This window comes from Parambassis ranga, chromosome 2 (assembly GCF_900634625.1).
Source record: "Parambassis ranga chromosome 2, fParRan2.1, whole genome shotgun sequence".
NCBI lineage: Eukaryota > Metazoa > Chordata > Actinopteri > Ambassidae > Parambassis > Parambassis ranga.
In genome coordinates this window covers 7,728,190-7,746,181 of record NC_041023.1, presented here as the reverse complement: position 1 = coordinate 7,746,181, position 17,992 = coordinate 7,728,190, and the positions used below count along the sequence as shown (strand labels likewise).

General features: G+C 42.8%; 2 protein-coding genes across 3 annotated transcripts; both read left to right on the top strand.

Annotated features, from left to right (window-relative positions):
* Positions 1–101: 101 nt before the first annotated feature.
* Positions 102–4,026, top strand: LOC114431835 (leucine-rich repeat and immunoglobulin-like domain-containing nogo receptor-interacting protein 1). The gene is made up of 2 exons (XM_028399491.1): positions 102–292; positions 2,153–4,026. The coding sequence occupies exon 2, from the start codon at positions 2,165–2,167 to the stop codon at positions 3,980–3,982; it is 1,818 nt and encodes a 605-aa protein (XP_028255292.1). The 5' UTR covers positions 102–292; positions 2,153–2,164; the 3' UTR covers positions 3,983–4,026.
* Positions 4,027–4,593: 567 nt separating this feature from the next.
* vps72a (vacuolar protein sorting 72 homolog a) lies at positions 4,594–8,304 on the top strand. Of its 2 annotated transcripts, none has more exons than XM_028399091.1 (6): positions 4,594–4,966; positions 6,292–6,444; positions 6,703–6,823; positions 6,962–7,138; positions 7,253–7,397; positions 7,511–8,304. In XM_028399091.1, the coding sequence occupies exons 1-6, from the start codon at positions 4,850–4,852 to the stop codon at positions 7,899–7,901; spliced, it is 1,104 nt and encodes a 367-aa protein (XP_028254892.1). In that variant the 5' UTR covers positions 4,594–4,849; the 3' UTR covers positions 7,902–8,304. The 2 variants fall into 2 exon arrangements, with proteins under 2 accessions (XP_028254892.1, XP_028254891.1); XM_028399090.1 differs by having other exon boundaries at positions 6,938–7,138.
* Positions 8,305–17,992: the final 9,688 nt, after the last annotated feature.

Sequence of the window (17,992 nt, the reverse complement as noted above, 5' to 3'; positions counted from 1 at the left end):
ATCCAGTGCAGCGTGCTGGATGGAGTCCAGGAGCTAGTGCATATAATCCCCCAGCATGCACCGAGCACCCGCGCATCCGCCGCCAGGTTGGTGTTGTTGCCATGAGGACAGCGGAGCAACAGGGGGACTGCTGAGCTGCCGGATCACGCTTCCTCCGGAGTTTTTCAGAATGGGAGGATGAAGCTTCTTTTGTTGTTTTGTGTGTTTGCTTCTTTCATTTGAATGTATTGTAGCACAGGTGACACATGAAAATGGAGCTGCTGCAGTGACCAGCCCTTCAGTCTGACAGAAGGTGAGTTACCAGACTGGATTTTCTTTTGCTTTCTGTGACAAATGACTGTAATTATATCCCTCCTATACTGTCATCCTTTGTGTCTGAGGTCTAAAAGCCACAGTAAAAGACTGTGACAAAATTTTCACTCTCTAGCATGCAGGCTCCCAGCGGAGCTCAGGGAGAGACATCCTCCATCAATCCTTTGCCGTCGGGAGCTGCTGTCATCCCCAGCACTCAGACTGTGCTCCCAGGATCCATACAGATACAATGAGCAGCATGATCACAGATAGAGTGAGCTTCTCTGCTCTGCCGTGTTTCTTTGCATGTGTTCAATGCTACAAAATGAGGTGATAATGTTGGAAAACTCTCCAACAAAATGAGCAAAAGTGATCAGTCCGCAGGGATGAGAAAATAACTGTAATGAAATTGACCTTGCAGGAAATGTCTGAGATGTAACAGAAACCATTGCACTTCTCACTCTGTCCCTGGAGTTGCAACCTTCAGCACGTCAGCGTGTGAGCAGAGCTGCCACAGCTGAGGGTGGCATCACACTTGAAGGTGTTTTTGTTTTTCTGTTTTTTTTTTCTTCCCACTTTCTGGGCAGTTTAAACAGCACATCACACATATTTTGATGAGCTGATCTCTGAGTCATTTTCTCAACAGACTCATCTTCTTGTTTACATGCTCACCACAGAGACGTCCCTACATGTTACATGCTGCTGTTTGACACTATCTCGGTAAATTATCAGTTTGTCTCTGTGAGGAGGCAAAGTCACTTTTCTCAAGTGTTTTGCTTTTGCTGCCCCCTGCTGGTGGATTCAGTTATAGATAAGATAAAAATAAATAAATAACATGAGCTTATGAAGGTTTGAGATTGAAAAAAAATGTAGCAGCCATAATAGGCTCCTCTCCAATCTTGCATTTCTCTGTAATGGGATCATAGTCCTAGGAATATTAAAGGCATGATCTTTGTACTCCAAACTACAGGAGGTATTATTTAATGTTGGAACATTTTTTAATTTATTAATTCTGTTCTACGTATATTGTTTTATATATGAAGGGATGACGCATGTTAACATTATGTTACTATACATCATAGTTTTTGTTTGATTTTATTCTTCTCCTTCCTGACTTTGTCCAAGAAACAAAAGATTAAAGTTTCTCAGAGTAAGAGAATATTTAAAAAATGTTTGCGACTGCCAGGATATCAGCTCCCCCCATCATTTGAAACCAAAGTTTGCACAGATACACCAATATGTCTACTTTCAGAGGATTGCAAAAACAATTGTCTGTAATAATTGTTTACAATAATTGCAAATATTATGTTGATTTACATAAATCTGGTGCCTCGTGTGGTGCTCTTGTGAACTACAAGAAACACAGAGAGTACTTGTTCATTCCTGCTGTCCACATATCTGCAGCATGGAACATCTTCTGAGCTGGAAGAGGCATTTCAAGAGAGTCCAAACCCTCTGAATGTTTTGCATGAAAGGCGATGGACGGTGTATCTGAAGTGCTGCTGATTGAACTGCAATTTCTGTCGGTCATTTGCTTTAAAAGTGCTCTTCGGTCGTGCTTACCTCACAGCCAACTCACAATCCAAACAAAAATTAAATCTTTCATTCGACTGTTGTTGTTGCTGCTTGTTAAATTGTTCTTTACCTATAAATATGACCTTTTTTCCACTACAAACACACAGGTAACATGAGAGAATCTGCCCTTCAATAGCTGGAAAACAACAACCAAAAACATACTTATACACCAGACCAAAAAATAACTCACAATCACTAACAGACTCGACCTCCATGTTCACCTGTATATACATAATCTCCTTATTAATAATCCTTTGTACTCTTTCTTCCTCTCTCTTACATCCAGGCAGGCCACCAGATGTTCGAGGGGACTGCCGTCCACCACTGGCTGTGCTGGGGAGCTCTCTACCTGTTGGCAGTGGGCGTGGCTTTGACATCTGAAACACGCTGGCTGTGTCCGCCGTCCTGCCGCTGCAACGCTGTGCTGCTTGAGGTCAACTGCTCCGGTGGTCAGCTCGCCACTGTTCCCAATGGTCTGCCACGAGACGCTAAACGTCTAAACCTGACCCAAAACGTGATCAAGACTGTGGTTCGTCAGCAGTTCCACACTCTAACACAGCTGATGGACCTGGATCTGAGTGACAATCTTGTGGTAACAGTCGAAGTAGAAGCCTTCGTTGGCTTGCAGAGCCTGTTAACTCTGCGCCTCCGTCACAATCGCCTGAAGATTATTCCAGTGGGAGCCTTTGCTGGGTTGACAAATCTTCAGTTATTGGACTTAAGCAGCAATGAGATCCTTGTGTTTCTAGATTTTACCTTCAGTGACTTATCTGCCCTGCAGGTTATTAAAGCGGAGGGAAATGACCTGGTTTACGTCTCTCATCAAACATTTGTGGGACTCACCAGCCTGCAGGAGCTTCACCTTGATGGCTGCAACCTCACAGCGGTGCCGACGGAGGCCCTCACACCGCTCGGTGTGCTGAGGAGCCTCCACTTTCACCAGCTGGGCCTCACCGCGCTGCCGAACTACTCATTTCGTCACCTTGTGCTCCTGAAGGAACTTGTCATTGCTCACTGTCCCTTGCTGGAGACTCTGTCAGCAAACAGCCTCTTTGGCCTAAATCTCACATCCTTAACCATCACACACTGCAACCTGACCACAGTCCCCTACACCCCTCTGCACCATCTTGTATATCTCGTATACCTTGACCTTTCTTTTAACCCTATCTCCTACATCCACGGGAACCTGCTTGGAGACATGCTCCGGCTCCAGGAGTTCCACCTTGTCGGTGGATCGTTGCTGCACATTGAAATTGGAGCATTCAGGGGTTTGACTCATCTAAGAGTGCTAAATGTATCTAGAAACTATCTCACTACACTTGAGGCTGGAGCTCTTCATTCAGTGGACTCCCTTAAAACTCTTGGCCTTGATAACAACCCTCTCACATGTGACTGTCGTTTGCTTTGGGTGGTGCGACAGCGTCTGTATGTGGACTTTGGGGGAAATCCACCAATCTGCACTACCTCGTCCCAGAATTTTCTGTCTTTTTCTGAGGTTGAGCTCCCAGGTCTGCTCACCTGTCGACGGCCTCGAATTCTGAACCGAAAGCCTCAAGAAGTGAGAGTAGACCAGGGACACACGGTGGTGTTTTACTGCGGTGCAGAAGGTGACCCTCCGCCATCTGTCAGCTGGCTAAACCCACAGCTAAGACCCTTATCACCCATTGGTAGAATAAGAGCTCTCTCCAACGGCTCGCTGGAGGTTCGCTACGCTCAGCCTCAAGACAGTGGCGCTTATCTATGTGTGGCATCCAATGCTGCAGGAAATGACAGCCTTCCTGTCGGCCTTCGTGTCCGAGCCCTTTCTTCATCTTCTAAAAACCCCTTTCGTCTTACCGGTTGGCCTCCCTTTCCGTCGGCCTCTCCTGGTGTGGATGGGAATCAGAAGCTCCCTTTTGATGTCAAGACCCTGCTGATAGCAGCAACCATCGGCTTCCTCTCATTTTTCAGCTCAGTGAGCGTTTGCTTTATTTTCATGTTGTTTTGGAGTAAGAGCAAAGGCCAAATAAAGCACACAGCCAACATCGCGTATGTGCCACGAAGCGCCATGTCAAATAGCACTGGAGGGACAGGCAACTACATGGAGACAAGCAGGTTCACCATGAAACTGATATGAGTCATTGAGTGTGAATGAATGACATTATTGTATTTTAATTTCTAATTTTTCCTGTTTTTTGTCTTTAATGAGACAGAAGCTGCACAATAACAAGGGAACAACATATTGCATGTATCGCACATTACCTACTTATTGCTTGTATAAATACATTACATGCTAAAGTTTTGTATAAAAAGATATTTAAGACCTCATTACAGTAAGGGTTTAGGTTTTTTGGGTGTGTTCATCTGGTTTCAAGTAAATGATTCTTACTATGGATCTAAAAATTAGACACAACAATAGGAACATTAACCTTACATTAAGGTAATGTACATTGCATCTGTAATGTTTCTGTTGTGTTTTACTGTTAGTTATTTTATGAATGAATGAAATGTACATTTTTGTAATTTTTAATTTTCTGTCTGATATAAAATAAAAATAATTGTGCTTTCAAAAAGAGTTTTATGTTCATGTTTTGTAAATGTCCTAATTATTCCACACATCCCATTGTCAATTTAATATGTCCCTGTCTGATTTAATGGTAGCGACACCTATGGTTAAAATTATTAAAGTCTTAGTGCGAGTGCTTTTATTTTGAAATGAACTCAAGGGTAGACCGGAAGTAAACATGCTATCCCGGAAGAGATAGTTTACCACAAAAAAACAGAAGTTATTGTTAGCTTTGCCTTTGCTTGTAGAGTATACGTTATAATATTCGCGTAAAAAAACACCGTCTTTGTGGTTTAAGTAATTATAGGCGTCAATGGACGCTTGAGTAAACACACTTAGTAACGAAGTAAAAAAAAAACAGGTCCCTCAAAGCCGGTTAGCATAGCGCAGTTAGCTAGATAGCTAAACGCTGGTTAGCATTGTTTGTAAATTGCAGCCATGAGTCTCGCAGGTACTCGCGAACCCAGAAAGACTGCGGGTAATCGCATGTCAAAATTACTGGATGCCGAAGAAGAGGACGAGTTCTATAAAACAACATATGGAGGCTTCAACGATGTGAGTAGCTAAACCTACAAACAGTGCGGCAGGGAGTTAGCATTAGCTTGCCCCCGATAGAGCTCAAGCTAGTTTACACTACAATGAATGAATGGATTGTATTTATAGATGGATTTAACTGTATTTTTTATTGACAAAATGATGTGCATTATCAAAATAAGGTGTAATAGGTTTATACTGGAAAGCTACCCGATTGTATAGATTTATTAAGCATTGCTAACCGTAATGTTACTTTAACAGTCCTGCAGGACATTTCATGATCCTGCCTGATACTGACAGACATTACGACCCTTACAAATTCATCATTCTTGAGGGACAGGTCCATGCCTAATGGGTTAACCTATTACATATTACTTATCAGAAGTAGAAAAGTTACATTTTGGGAGTGGTGGTTAGAGTAATAGTACATAGCAACTAAACAGGGTACTGCTGGAAACAGCTGGTTGTCTGATCATACATATAATACAATAGTAACAAATTGACTGTTTGCACTGTGCCCATTATTCTAAAGTAACGATGCATTAACTGGCCATTGTGCACCTCAAAGTCTCTGCAACAATCTATTGGTTTGACTGTGTTAACACTCATACGTATGTAGTTTTCCAAAAGTCTTTGGTTTCTCAGATCTTTGAATTTGTGAGTGAGACATTGATAGGAATTCCAAAATGGAGAGGATGCCAAAAAAATACAAAATAAAAAAGAGTTAACCAAAATATGCTTCCAAAAACACCATGCCAGAGTGATTCATCTGAAATGGTGACAAATAACTCCAGAATGTTCTGTCTCGGTCCATTCAAATATGAACAAAACAAATATGTTTATCATCTGTAAATATTGAGTGGATGAGACTGGATTGCAGCTTTTTTCTGCTTTTAAAGAAGAAAGACCCGCATTACATTGTGTTTCAGAACATTACACACCACTGCCTAATTTTGTGGCAATCCCATTTGCGGCTTACATTTAACATGCTAATTTGTTTCCCTAATTTACAGTCTGGCTGATTTTCTTCAAACAGCTGCTGGTTCAAGGGCCAACTTGTGTAGGGGGATTTGGCAGCCGCTGCTCTGGCAGTTCTGACAAGAAGCTAGATTAAAAAGAAAAAAATGACAGGCAAATCCTCAGATGCTTCAGTTATATCTGTTGGACTGTGACTGTGCACATACTTAAACATGAACATTTCTTTTCTTGTCTAATTATGCAATTAAAAGTGTAATTAGCTGCTAATTAGTTTAAAACAATCCACATTTGTGTTGCTAAAATTTATTAAGCGGTAATCTGTTTATCTGTGTTTCATTAGATCTTCATCAGGTTTACTTTCTTTTCAGGAATCAGGAGATGATGAGTATCATGGAGATCACTCGGACACAGAGGATGAGGTGGACAGTGACTTTGACATTGATGAGGGGGATGAGCCTGACAGTGACCAGGAGGAGGATGCACCTCGGAGGAAAAGCCGAGTTGTCACTAAAGCTTATAAGGTGTTGTAGCTATTTCAGGAGCTGTCAGGCTTTGTGTCAAGCTGTGCATGATAGCTTGTTACTCTTAAAATACTAAGTATATTTCAGTATAACTGCACTTTTCCCATACATGATTTTACTACAGTGTTCTACATTCAGCTAGAGACACGATTACTATAAATACATATATTTTATATTTAATATCTGTTATTGCCTCTTACATTGCTGTTCCATGTTGCTAACTTTTAGTTAAGACTCTTGGTTTTTGTTTGCTCTAAGGAACCCATAAAGGTGGCAAAACCCAAACCCAAAAGACCCTCAGAGGAGCAGAAGAAGACAGAGAAAACCAAAGTAGAACTGAAGAGAAGAATTCCACAAGAGTTCCAAGATTTTGGCGAAAGTAAGATAACTTTAAACCTCCCTCACTACTACATGTTCTTTGTCTCCACATTTTAGTTGTTCTAGCATTTGAACATGTGAACACTTTTTGAACATGTGTTCTTTTATTTTCAAGCTCTGTGCCTTAACTCTTCTCTAGCTCGAAAGTCTGTACGTCAGTCTACAAGTGAGCATACACGGAAGACCAACCTGCGACTACAGGAGCGTCAGGATGCCCCGCGCAGACGGAGAGGTGCCCACCGTGACCGACCCCTCACCCAGGAAGAGCTGCTGGCTGAAGCTAAGATAACAGCTGAGATCAACATTCGATCTCTCGGTGAGAACATGTTGCAGGATTAAGATAAAGCTGTTTTAGTGACATTTCCTGGTAAAGAGAGAACTGTTCTCAAAATGACTCCTGCATGTTTGTGTCATTGATTTTGCTTTGTAGAAAACTATGAACGTCTGGAGGCGGACAAGAAGAAACAGGTCCATAAAAAGCGGCGCTTTGAGGGACCAACAATCCGATACCATTCGGTCCTCATGCCCCTTGTCTCCCACTCTCTCCTAAAAGAAGAAAATGTGGATGTTGAAGGGTAAATATGAACTCTAGGGACATGAAACGTACAAAAATAAGATGAGTAAACAACATGTAGTTCACCTATGTAACAAAACAAACTCATCGTCATTGTTGTAATGTTTGTCCCAGGCTGGATCAGGACGTTCCACAGACCGCACCGCAGAATCCCACCACGCCCTCCCAGCAGCCCACCGGAGGCCTTTGCTCCCGTACCTACATAACGTTCAGCGATGATGAAGCTTTTGAAGTGGCTTTTCCACGCACCGCCCAGTCAAGCCCTCAGCTGCCCGTCCAGGAGGTTTGTCCTGTCACCCACAAAGCCGCACTGTACCGAGACCCGGTAACAGACATACCTTACGCTAACACGCGAGCCTTCCGCATAATCCGAGAAGCTTATCGTAAATACGTGACTGCTCACGGATTTCCAAACACTTCGGGAGGGGTGACGGGACTCGACTCCTCCGCGACAAAAGGTGCTCGTCAGAAAATGATGGTTAAGCAGGGTGCTGTAGCCACATGAAGATAGACATTTAGAAGTAGGTATTTTAAATGTCAATGACACTTGCTAAAAACTGCAACCTGATGCTGTCTACTGCAGCCACCATTTTTTTCAAACAACTGTCTACTCACCTACAGCATCTCCTCCCCTGGAATCGGCTGGGAGAAAAAAGCATTTTGGGATTGAACAGTCAACAGACCGCACAACTCAAAACAAACATTAACCTGACATAATCAAAGAGGCTTCCTTATAAGGTCTCTGTGGGTATAGTTTAATTATTTACATTAATCATTTCTGGCAGAGGCAGCTTTGTATGTTTTTCGTTATTGTGGGCTAGATTTTTTTTATAGGTAATGTTTTCTTGTTTCTACAAATGTACATATGTCTCATTACAAAAAATAAATGTTGGAAGCTGGCGTTAGAATACTATTGTTGATTATATATTTATGGACCTTGCAGTCTTGCATCTAACAAAAAAATTCAGAGGGTTGAAGTAGCGAAAGAATGAAAATGACAAGCATCATGTTGAAAAACAAAGAAAATTGAATATTTATCCACAATAGAACTGTTTATCGGCTCTGCTGTGGTCATTAGTGAGATTAAAATCAAAAATTGTCACTCTTTACTGTAAAAAAATATTTATCCTCTATAGTTTCTGCCACCCACATTCTCTTCTCTGCATAATACCATGTTTGTTTTTTAAAACATTCATTTCACACTCAGTCCAACATGTTACTGAAGGCAGATGAAATTGTTTTAGAGAAGCAGGACCCTGGAGTTCAATTTATTTTCTTGTGTCTGACAAAATCATCAAGACAGTTTTATTTGATCAAAGCTATAATTCCTCCCTGGCTCAGTATTAACCATATAAAATATACTTGAAAATGTTCACTTTCATATTTGTATTCATCATTAATCACAAGTCAGATTTTGAATTTCTTTCCCTGCTCGCTGCCTTGCTCTGCAAAAAGCAGTGTCTAAATAAAGCAGGCGGTTTACAGGCATTCTGAATAGGTTTGAGCTGGTCGGCTGCTACAAAAGGTCCTTTTTTTATTTTCATGGCTAATAGCAGAAAATTGTTTGAGCTTCAGCCTCGGAACAATGCCGGCTGTGCAGATCCCTCCAGGACCTTAAATTAGGTTTTCTATATTTACTCTCTCCAGAATACAATTGCAGAGCAACAGAGCCACTCCTGAACACCACAGTGCTCGACAAGCCCGGCACCCTCTGACCCCCTTGTACACAATTAACCTATCCCTTCCTAGCACAGTGTCTTATAGCCCCCAGCATCACATGTTCAAAACATTTTCAAGGCTAAATATCCTGCAACAAAAAAGTCATATTTTGCATGTATTTTTCAGCTGTCAGCTTCATCACTCATTCATACTTGGTTCATTTGAATGCCTGATGAAGCTGACATTGAATTCCTGTAGGGGGTTTCAGGTACAAATCCTGCAGAGCCTGCCTTCAGATCAGTTTGGCTCTCTGCAGATGGTTCAGGCAGAAATCTTACCTCTGCAGGAAAGCTCCCAAAACTCTGAGTTGATCTTGCTGCCAAAATGATCATGTGATCATGTTTGAGCTCCTGTGTTTCTGTCCTCCTGCTTTCTCTTCTTCCTTATCTCCTGCCTTCTCTTCTGTCCTGTTTTCTTTTTTTTTGATAAACAAATGCACGCATAGAAGGGTAGATTTAAAATCTTGCATATAAAAGTATATTGTCTATATATTATGGAACAGGGACCCAGCTGGACCTCATCTTTGTGATTGCTTTAGCTTTTGTTGGCTGTGATAATGGATCTCTGAAACTTGTGTGAATGGGGACCTTTTAAAAATCAGACAGCAGTGCATTCATTAAGACTCTGATCTACTGAGAGGAATAATTCATTGCAAGTGTCATTTGCATAGACATGAATATGGATTCAGCATTAGCATCTAGATCAAAATGTTGTATTTCAAAACGGGGGGAGGAAATCCAGGTGACTGGAAGGACTGCTGGAGCAATGATGAAATCTTTATTGGTTAGGTTGGAGCACTATCATGCAGAGTGATGAGCCGTCTGCAGGTTTTCTGAGCAGGCAGTTGGAGGACCAGCCTCACTTGCTCTGTGCTTGTCATATGCTGAGTAGACAGACTGATTGTACATTGTGTTAATCATGATTGTCTGCCTAACAAAGTCACACTGAATGACAGAGGAGCATTCAATGATTCCACTCAGTCTGATGTCACCCAATACAACGAATTGATTTATTTTTTGGAACAGAATAAAACGACGGCTAAAAAGTGTTAGTGGGTGGAGTGTAGTGTGACAGACTCGAATATTTCTCTCACTGTTTGGTGGTTAAAGCCAGATATAAGTCAGACACTTCAGACATTACGCCCCTTTATGTTTGAGCACAGAGATTAAAGTATAACACAAAATGACAATATAATGGTTCCATGTCACGAGTCACCCGGTGACTCCAAATTAAGATATGGTGTGATGAAATCAAAGGATTCTCATGAAACATTATGAATTAATGAGACTTTTGTGACCGATTTGATGTGGGTGATCAGTCGAACCCATTGACAGTAAAAACTATGGACAGAGCTTCCGTGACGTCACCCGTTTGTTTCTGAAGAGCCGTTTCGAGGCTCGTGGGAGGTTCCGGGACGTGATGACCGCCGCCATGTTGACAGCGTCACGTCCGCCAAAACTCTCAAATATGGACAAAGAGGGGGAGCACGAGCAGGGTTTAGGGGGGCGGGCGATCGTGGGAGCAGGAAACTCACGCTGTGATACGGCAACTGTCTGTCACTCAAGCGGCAACGCCCATAATTATGCGTAATTTTAAGTCCAAATACAATTGAAACGAGTGGGTTGTAAAAAAGTTCACCCCCCCTACAATTGACACTAGAAGAGAACCTATCATCTGAGACCAGAGTGGTTTTTTGTACCAGGCCGTAAACATGTTTTTTTCTGCTGTGAAGTCGGCCATTTTAACATGGGAGTCTATGGGAAATTACTCTCTTTTGGAGCCAACCCCCAGCTGTTGCAGCGTGAATTACAAGTTTTGACACTTCCGCATGGGCTACAACTTTGAGCCCCGAAGGTTGCCGCTTGGTCGAACCCCTTGATTAAAGAGCCCTCCACTGCACCGTTGCCCTCCGACCACAAGGGGTGCAAGGGCCCGATCAGCGTCGCTTACATCTTTAATTACATAGTGCGCCTTTTTGTACCATTAACGTCAATAATTGTTATTCGAAAGCGAATGCCGCCCACACACTGCACCACACAGCTTTGGCGAAGAAAATCCAACACATTAGTTTGAAAAATAACAAGTTAAAGCGGTGATGATGAATTCAGTGTCAGGCGAAGCTGGCAGATAGACTGATGTGATAAATGCAGTTAAAACATACAGCCAGCAGTGATTTTTTTTTTTTTTTCCTCCACAGCATGAATTCTTCTAAACGCTTCGCTCTTATCTTCTGCAACAACAGAATAGTGAGAGCTTTGTCTCCCACATACTGCACAGTGCATATGGTACCAATTGAACAGTTTTCAGAATAGGAAGAGAGGGAACTGCATTATCACTCGTTCTAGTGTGGTAGTTGCCATGGAGACGAGTGTAGGTGGTGTACAGTGCTGTACTCCGTGCTGTACTGCTTCCCTTGTCCTCTCCCCTCTTCTGTTGCCCACCCTCTCTGTTCTGCTATCTGCCTCATCTGCACAACTTTCTTTCCTTCTTGTTTACTTCCTTAATTTTTTTCTGGTTGAATTTGTATTTGTTTGCATTGATGCAGTGAACCTTTTTTGGGGGGAGTTTGAACCTGCACATGGATCAAACAGAGGCTAAAATGAGGGTAGATGAATTTCGTAAAGGTTTAGTTGGATCATTCCCTCTGGATTTTTTCCTTTATTCCATAAATGTGCATTGCTGTGCGTCCAGCTTGTTCTTCTGTGTGTTTATATGCTTTGTCAAGCTTTTCTTTTTTGCAGACCAGCTATTCTTTCATCAGTTTCCATGGTGATGTGTGTGTGTGTGTGTGTGTGATTGAGAGAGTGAAAGAGTAAGGATGTGTCATTTCCAGTTTATGTTTTGATGTAATTTTGAAGACTGCTTGTGCTGTCCACTGTCCCAAGATAGACTTTGACATTCAGCAGCATCCCCTCCTGCTTCCTGTCCGCGTCCTTTCTAGTGTGTTCTGCAGCTAGCCTGCACAAATTCTGATAAAACAATCACAGTAAAACTAGACTAAAATCCTAACGTATTAATGGAAAAAATTTAAATCAGACCAGACTAAACAATCAGTCATCAAACCTTTATTGATTTATTACCTTTTTGGAAAAAAGGTAATTTATTTTTTGAACCACAATTTAGCAGCAGCCTCATGTTTGTTTTAGGGATTTATGTAAGGATGTTTTATATATGGCCATATCTATATATATATATAAATGCCCACAGAACCATCTATGACGCATTCAGGATTTAACAATTAGCGATACATATTTATGTAACATGTTTACACATCAAAATAAAAATTCTTTAAAGTGGAACAATCGCTGTTGCCTCCGCACGTCTGGACCAATGTGGACAGTTTTTTTTTTTCTGTGACCACAATTAAAAATCCATTAGAGTGAAAATCCAGATGAGTCGCACACAGGTTTCCCCTCTGTTTGGGATGTTGGGTTTTTCTGAACACATGAAACAAAGACGTGTTGGCTGTGAGACAATCCCTTCCCACTAATGTCAGGAATGAGGGACAAAATGCACAGCCCTCATCCTGGCTTGGCGTTTATTCATAAAGTAGAGGGAGATGAGCTCTTCCTGTATGCGTATGAATTCAGCTCCTTGTGTGCTTCATGCACACTTTTTCACTTGGACATGTTTGACAGTCAGTACTGTGTGAGGAAGTGGACAGCATCAACCTTTGTGTAGTCATCTTCTACCTGGGTCTCAAGGGGCTTATCGCCCGAGGAGGTCAATGAGTATATGCAGTGAAAACACTAGTGGAGGGTCCTGCTCTGATAGTATGGGGAAGAACTGGGCTGCTAAATGCATCCTAAGGTGTCACCATCCCCACTCAGGAAACCACTGATATGATCCACAACATGACTTTGATTTGGTACAACATGTCAACGAGACGCTTCTGGCATCCTGAGAGAATTCGTTAGCCATCTGCAACCGTGGATGAGACTTGCCTCCCCCACTTCCAACCAAAGATGAAAGGGCAATAAAAACAATGGAAACACCAGGCACAGAGGCCATCGCCTCTTTGTTCTGGGAGTGGTGCTGGTGGACCACCTAGCAAATGGTCACACTGTGATCAATGATCTTGGTTGTCACATTTTTGACAGTGACTCACGTCACCTGTGATTGTGGCTATGAACTTGTCAATACTCACCAAGTGCTGATTTCTGTTGATATACCTCCACTGCAGTGTCACACAGATAGAGAGTTATCCTGGAAAGCTTCACAGGACTCATTCATTTCTAAGCTGTGGTCAAATAGTACATTCATCCAGCAGTGATACATATTTGTATCATATATATTCTGACTGGGGCCTTTCTATGTGGAGTTTGCATGCTCTCCCTGTGTGGGTCTCCGGGTACTCCGGCTTCCTACCACATTCCAAAAGAGGTGCTTCTTAATTGGTCACTCTAAATTGCCTTTAGATGTGAGTGTGTTTGTGAATGGTAGATAGCTGGGAGAGGCTGCAGCCCCCCCCCCCCAAACAAACACTGTTACATACCTTGCTCAGCTCTGTCTGTATGCAGCTCCAGTCCTTAATTTAGATATCAGACTTAGAATTTATTAAACTTATATCTTTTTATTAAATATTCCATTGCACAAAAATGTGGCCGGATTAACCGGCAAGAGGAAATGAGAGCGTGGTGTCCTGTCCATTGACATAAAGGTTGGGTAATGAAGGAGAAAGAACATTTTTGGTTATTTTTAAGTCATACATACTCACATATAGCCTATTCCATGACTGAAATTAAGTTTCCACAAACCAATTAGAGCAGAATAAACGTGGGCTTTATTCAGAGGCCTGTGGTTGCACAGGATAATCTGTTTTTTCTATATCCCCCGTTTTTGTTTTGTTGTAAATCCACCTCTCTGGGCTCGTATTTATTCAAGTTAAAAATGATCTCTGTGGTCTATAAAAAGCATCACTTTCCCCACTGTTGGCTAAAAATAAGTTTATGGAAATTTTCCCAGATGCAGACTCAACACAAGGGGCACCATTTTTTATTTTTTTTTAAAAACTCTGCATATTGAAGAACTTAAATGAACTTTGTTACTCCACAGCATCATCCCCGGCGTAATTATTCTGCGCAGTGGGCGGCCGCCCGTTCCGTTTTATTTTCGGGTGTTACAAACTCCAGAGATGGTTCAGCGCTGGGCGGACTCTGCTGCGTTTGGAGGCGTTGGTTAATCTTCATGTCTATCTTACGCACTATCTCCGCCCTCGAGGGAGAGACTTCTCCGTTTATCCAGCACCTTTTTTTGTTCCTGCGCTGCTGTTAAATCAAAATTAGGGGGTGACGGACATCGAGGGCGCAAAAGGACACCGCGTCAGATTTGGCACCGGATTCATCTCTGGATTATGGGGACGTCGTTATGCCACGCAGGGTGAACTACAGACGCTTTCTAAGAAAGAAAAAATCACCCGAGCTGGAAACAAGGTGCACGACAGAAAATGTGAATCAGATTTGGTCCAAATGCTGCAGCACGTCTTTGAAATTCCATCTGTAGGGTAATCATTTTCATGTTTTTTCATGCTTTTTGTGCGCGTAATGTGCAGTGGTGTTGTCAAGAGTTGGCATAGCCCGCAGGCATCACCCTAATATTTATTTAAATATCAGTGAACGGCGTAATTAGCGTGCAGCGTGCTGTAGATGTAACTGTACACATTCCTCGTTGTGCCGTTAGTCTCTGTAGAGGGCTTTTAAATGTACATTTAGGCGATAAGGAAGAACTCGTTGGATCTGTGGGGTCGCTACGCCAAATGCGCAAACAGGAGTTGATATTATTCCCAGATTAAAAACGCGTCGCAAGGGGGCTGTTTGGAGTCACATGCGCCCAGAACAAACAATTAAGATGACAAAACCCGTCCCCAGTAGAGATTGTCTTTATTACCGAGGAAGCTGCATTGGGATCGCATCACAGTTCCTGGATTGCCATAGAGTTGGAGGACAGGGAGCAGAGGAAGAGGAGAGGGAGGAGAAGCAGAGGAGAGCTGCTGAGCTGCACGACAGAGCCGCTGCTGAGAGGCAAGCTTTGGCATCTGTGCTGGACTGAGCTGAAGGTGAAGGGATCCCTGTGACAGCCAACACCCCCCCCCCCACCACCACTCCAATACTTGACAAAGGCATGCATGGACACACTGCAGCATAGCTGAGACACAGGAGGAGCTGAAAACAAACGAATTGGCCCTAATGAATAAAACACAAGTATCTTTCAAAGAGGACAGCACTGGCGCCTTTTATTTGGAAACCTCAGTCTCTCAGGTCTGCACAAACTGATTCTACCTTTGTCCCAAAAATCAAGTAAACCTGGAACCTCAGCTCCTTCCCAAGTGCCCTGGAACACCGCCGGATCCAGTCTGCATCCACAGATGTAACTAAACTGTCAAGATTTCTTCATAAGGGGAGTCCTGTTATTTTGGGTAAGTGCAGATATTACAGCAAAACTTGCAACCCCTTTGAAATATCTGCATGCTCTCATGTGGCAGCATTCACACAGCGTTAGTGACAGCTGGTCTGTGGATGGAGGAGGGTCTACACCAGCTGAAATCCATCAGAGCTGCACACACAGGGCAGCCGGCCAGCCAGCCTCGGTGTGTGGCTGAACTTTTTTTTGAGGTGATGAACTGCAGGCTGCATGACCTCTAATGCTTCTTTTTTTATCATATATATACAGATGCTTATGCTTGGTGCACATGACTTGAGATTTCTAGGAAGAGTCGATCATTCCAACAAAATGTTCTACTGGCAGGACTTGGCTGTAACCAGAGGCTGTTTGGTCCTCTGGTCCTGGCAGGTGATTCATGTGTGTTTCCACGAATTGGGTTATCGGTGTAATGCAGGGTGTCAGACCTTATGACGGCAAGAAAATTACCGGCTGATTGGTCCAGAATAGCTTTCATAATGTGTTAGGGCAACATAAGTGTTGCCCTTAAGGTGCATTGACACATGTCATGACATATAGCATGTAGCTATTAGTTCTCCATGCAGAAACACAGATGTGCTGCTCACTTCAGGTGAAGTCAGAGTGTGTGACCTGGCTGATTGGCAGTCAGTGAGACCTTTACTCTGATTTCACTGATACCTGTAGTTTGCTAATTAGCTCATCATCTCATTGAACACCTGTGCTGATTATAGGGGGCTGTTAGGGCTTCGCCGTCCGTCAGATTAAAGATTTTTAATTCACCAAGTCAAAGCAAAGAAATGACAGAATGGGTTAATATGTGTTGTCAGGTTAAAATAGTACTTGCCTGCAGTCTGTATGTGTATTATGAAAAAAAACATGCTGTGACGGCGTTTCCTCCATCTCAGCTGCAGTCGATGCTTTGGAAGGATCTGTATGGCCACCATCTTCACGGTCCATTATAGTTACAGCTACTGCACACTGTGAGCTTTTGCATGCTGTTCTCCATCTTAACCAAAAAAAAAAAAGAAAAAGCATAATGCAGTGGAGAGAGGAGTGCTTCACTTAATGAAACGTCTGAGGCTGCACACTTGATGGAACAAGATAAGTCCGGCTTTCTCTGACTCACTGCCCCTCGCTGGATTTCCTCGTCCTCCTCCACATGAAACGCCTATCTTTGGAAGATATGACCCTCTCATATATGTCTCTTCCTCATGGAATCATATTGTTAGTTTAGCAGAAATAGAACGGCACAAATCCTCTATTCATTTTCTCAATTTCTCATGATCTGTTGAGAATCTGGCCTTCTTGCCACTCTGCCACAGTTGTCAGCCTTGAGTGTGACAGGCGGCTGCAAGCTGATTGTTCTCCAACACCAAGTTTCCATCACAATTCTGCTGTTCTTCACCCGGCTTCAATGCAACACACAGAGGGGGCTGCTTCTTCCTGCCAAGGACAGAAAGGCTTTGTCAGTCTGGTTGGAAGTCCTGTCAGTGAGATCCTGTCTTTGCAATTTTCTCAAATGGTTTTCTTTCGCCTTGGGCCCATGAATTTCTTTCCCACCCCCCTTTTTTTTTTGGGCAAGCCGAGAAAACACAAGATATTTTTACCCTTCTGGTTATCCTTCTCCATCCTGAGCCTCTAGGACATAATTTCTGATGCAGACACTGTCCATCAACTGCCTGCATGTCCTCCTCCCCCTCCTCCTCCTCCTGTACACATGACCAGTAGAATTAGACTTTTAAAATAAGCAGATGTCATGCTTAGACAATCCAGATTGACAGTCCTGCTTATTCCTTAAATCATAAGATCATTTTTAATAAGATTGTTTAATGTTTGGCCTTCACAATGTGTAACGATGTATGTTCAGGATACTGATGGCATCTCCTGGTCCAGCATCCATCTTAGCACTTTTAAATGCTGTAAATGCATTTGACTTCCAGCAGACTGGAGCACAGTGACTAGTTCTTCGTGAGAGGGGCGAGCCAGCTCCAGTGAGCTGAGCCCGACCTCTGATTAGGCGACATGCTTTTAAAAAGCTCTCACTGATGTGGCAGTGCGTCCTTATTGTTGTTGTTGTTGTTGTTCTACGTTGATGTTAAGAGGGTGTCTTCTTAGCAGCAGTGTGACATGATATCTGTGAGAAAGGGGCTTATGTGTAGACAGATGGAAGTTGTGCAGGAGATGACAAAGAGTCACTGGATTTACAGAGCTGGAGCTGTGACCACTGCAGAGTCATGACCCAGAAGTGAAGGATGATTGCACCCTTTCCAACTGCAGACAAAAGCCAGATGCCCCCCCCCCCCCTTCAGTGTGAAAAGGGGACCGGCAGACACTGAGAATGTCATTGATACAGGCAACACCTTCATGCTTTTGTATCAGATAAATCATCAGCTCATGCACTGATCCTGTAATTTTCAATAAAATCTGGTACCTGGTGTAAAAAAAAAAAAATAAAAATCACATCAACGTACTATTTAA

What these genes read in the sequence shown, in the direction of transcription:
- LOC114431835 (XM_028399491.1), top strand. Translation starts at nt 2,165, where the DNA reads ATGTTCGAGGGGACTGCCGTCCACCACTGGCTGTGCTGGGGAGCTCTC.
- vps72a (XM_028399090.1), top strand. Translation starts at nt 4,850, where the DNA reads ATGAGTCTCGCAGGTACTCGCGAACCCAGAAAGACTGCGGGTAATCGC. An exon ending in GTTCCAAGATTTTGGCGAAA is followed by an intron (nt 6,824 to 6,937) that starts GTAAGATAACTT and finishes TTTATTTTCAAG; the next exon opens with CTCTGTGCCTTAACTCTTCT. An exon ending in GATCAACATTCGATCTCTCG is followed by an intron (nt 7,139 to 7,252) that starts GTGAGAACATGT and finishes TTTGCTTTGTAG; the next exon opens with AAAACTATGAACGTCTGGAG.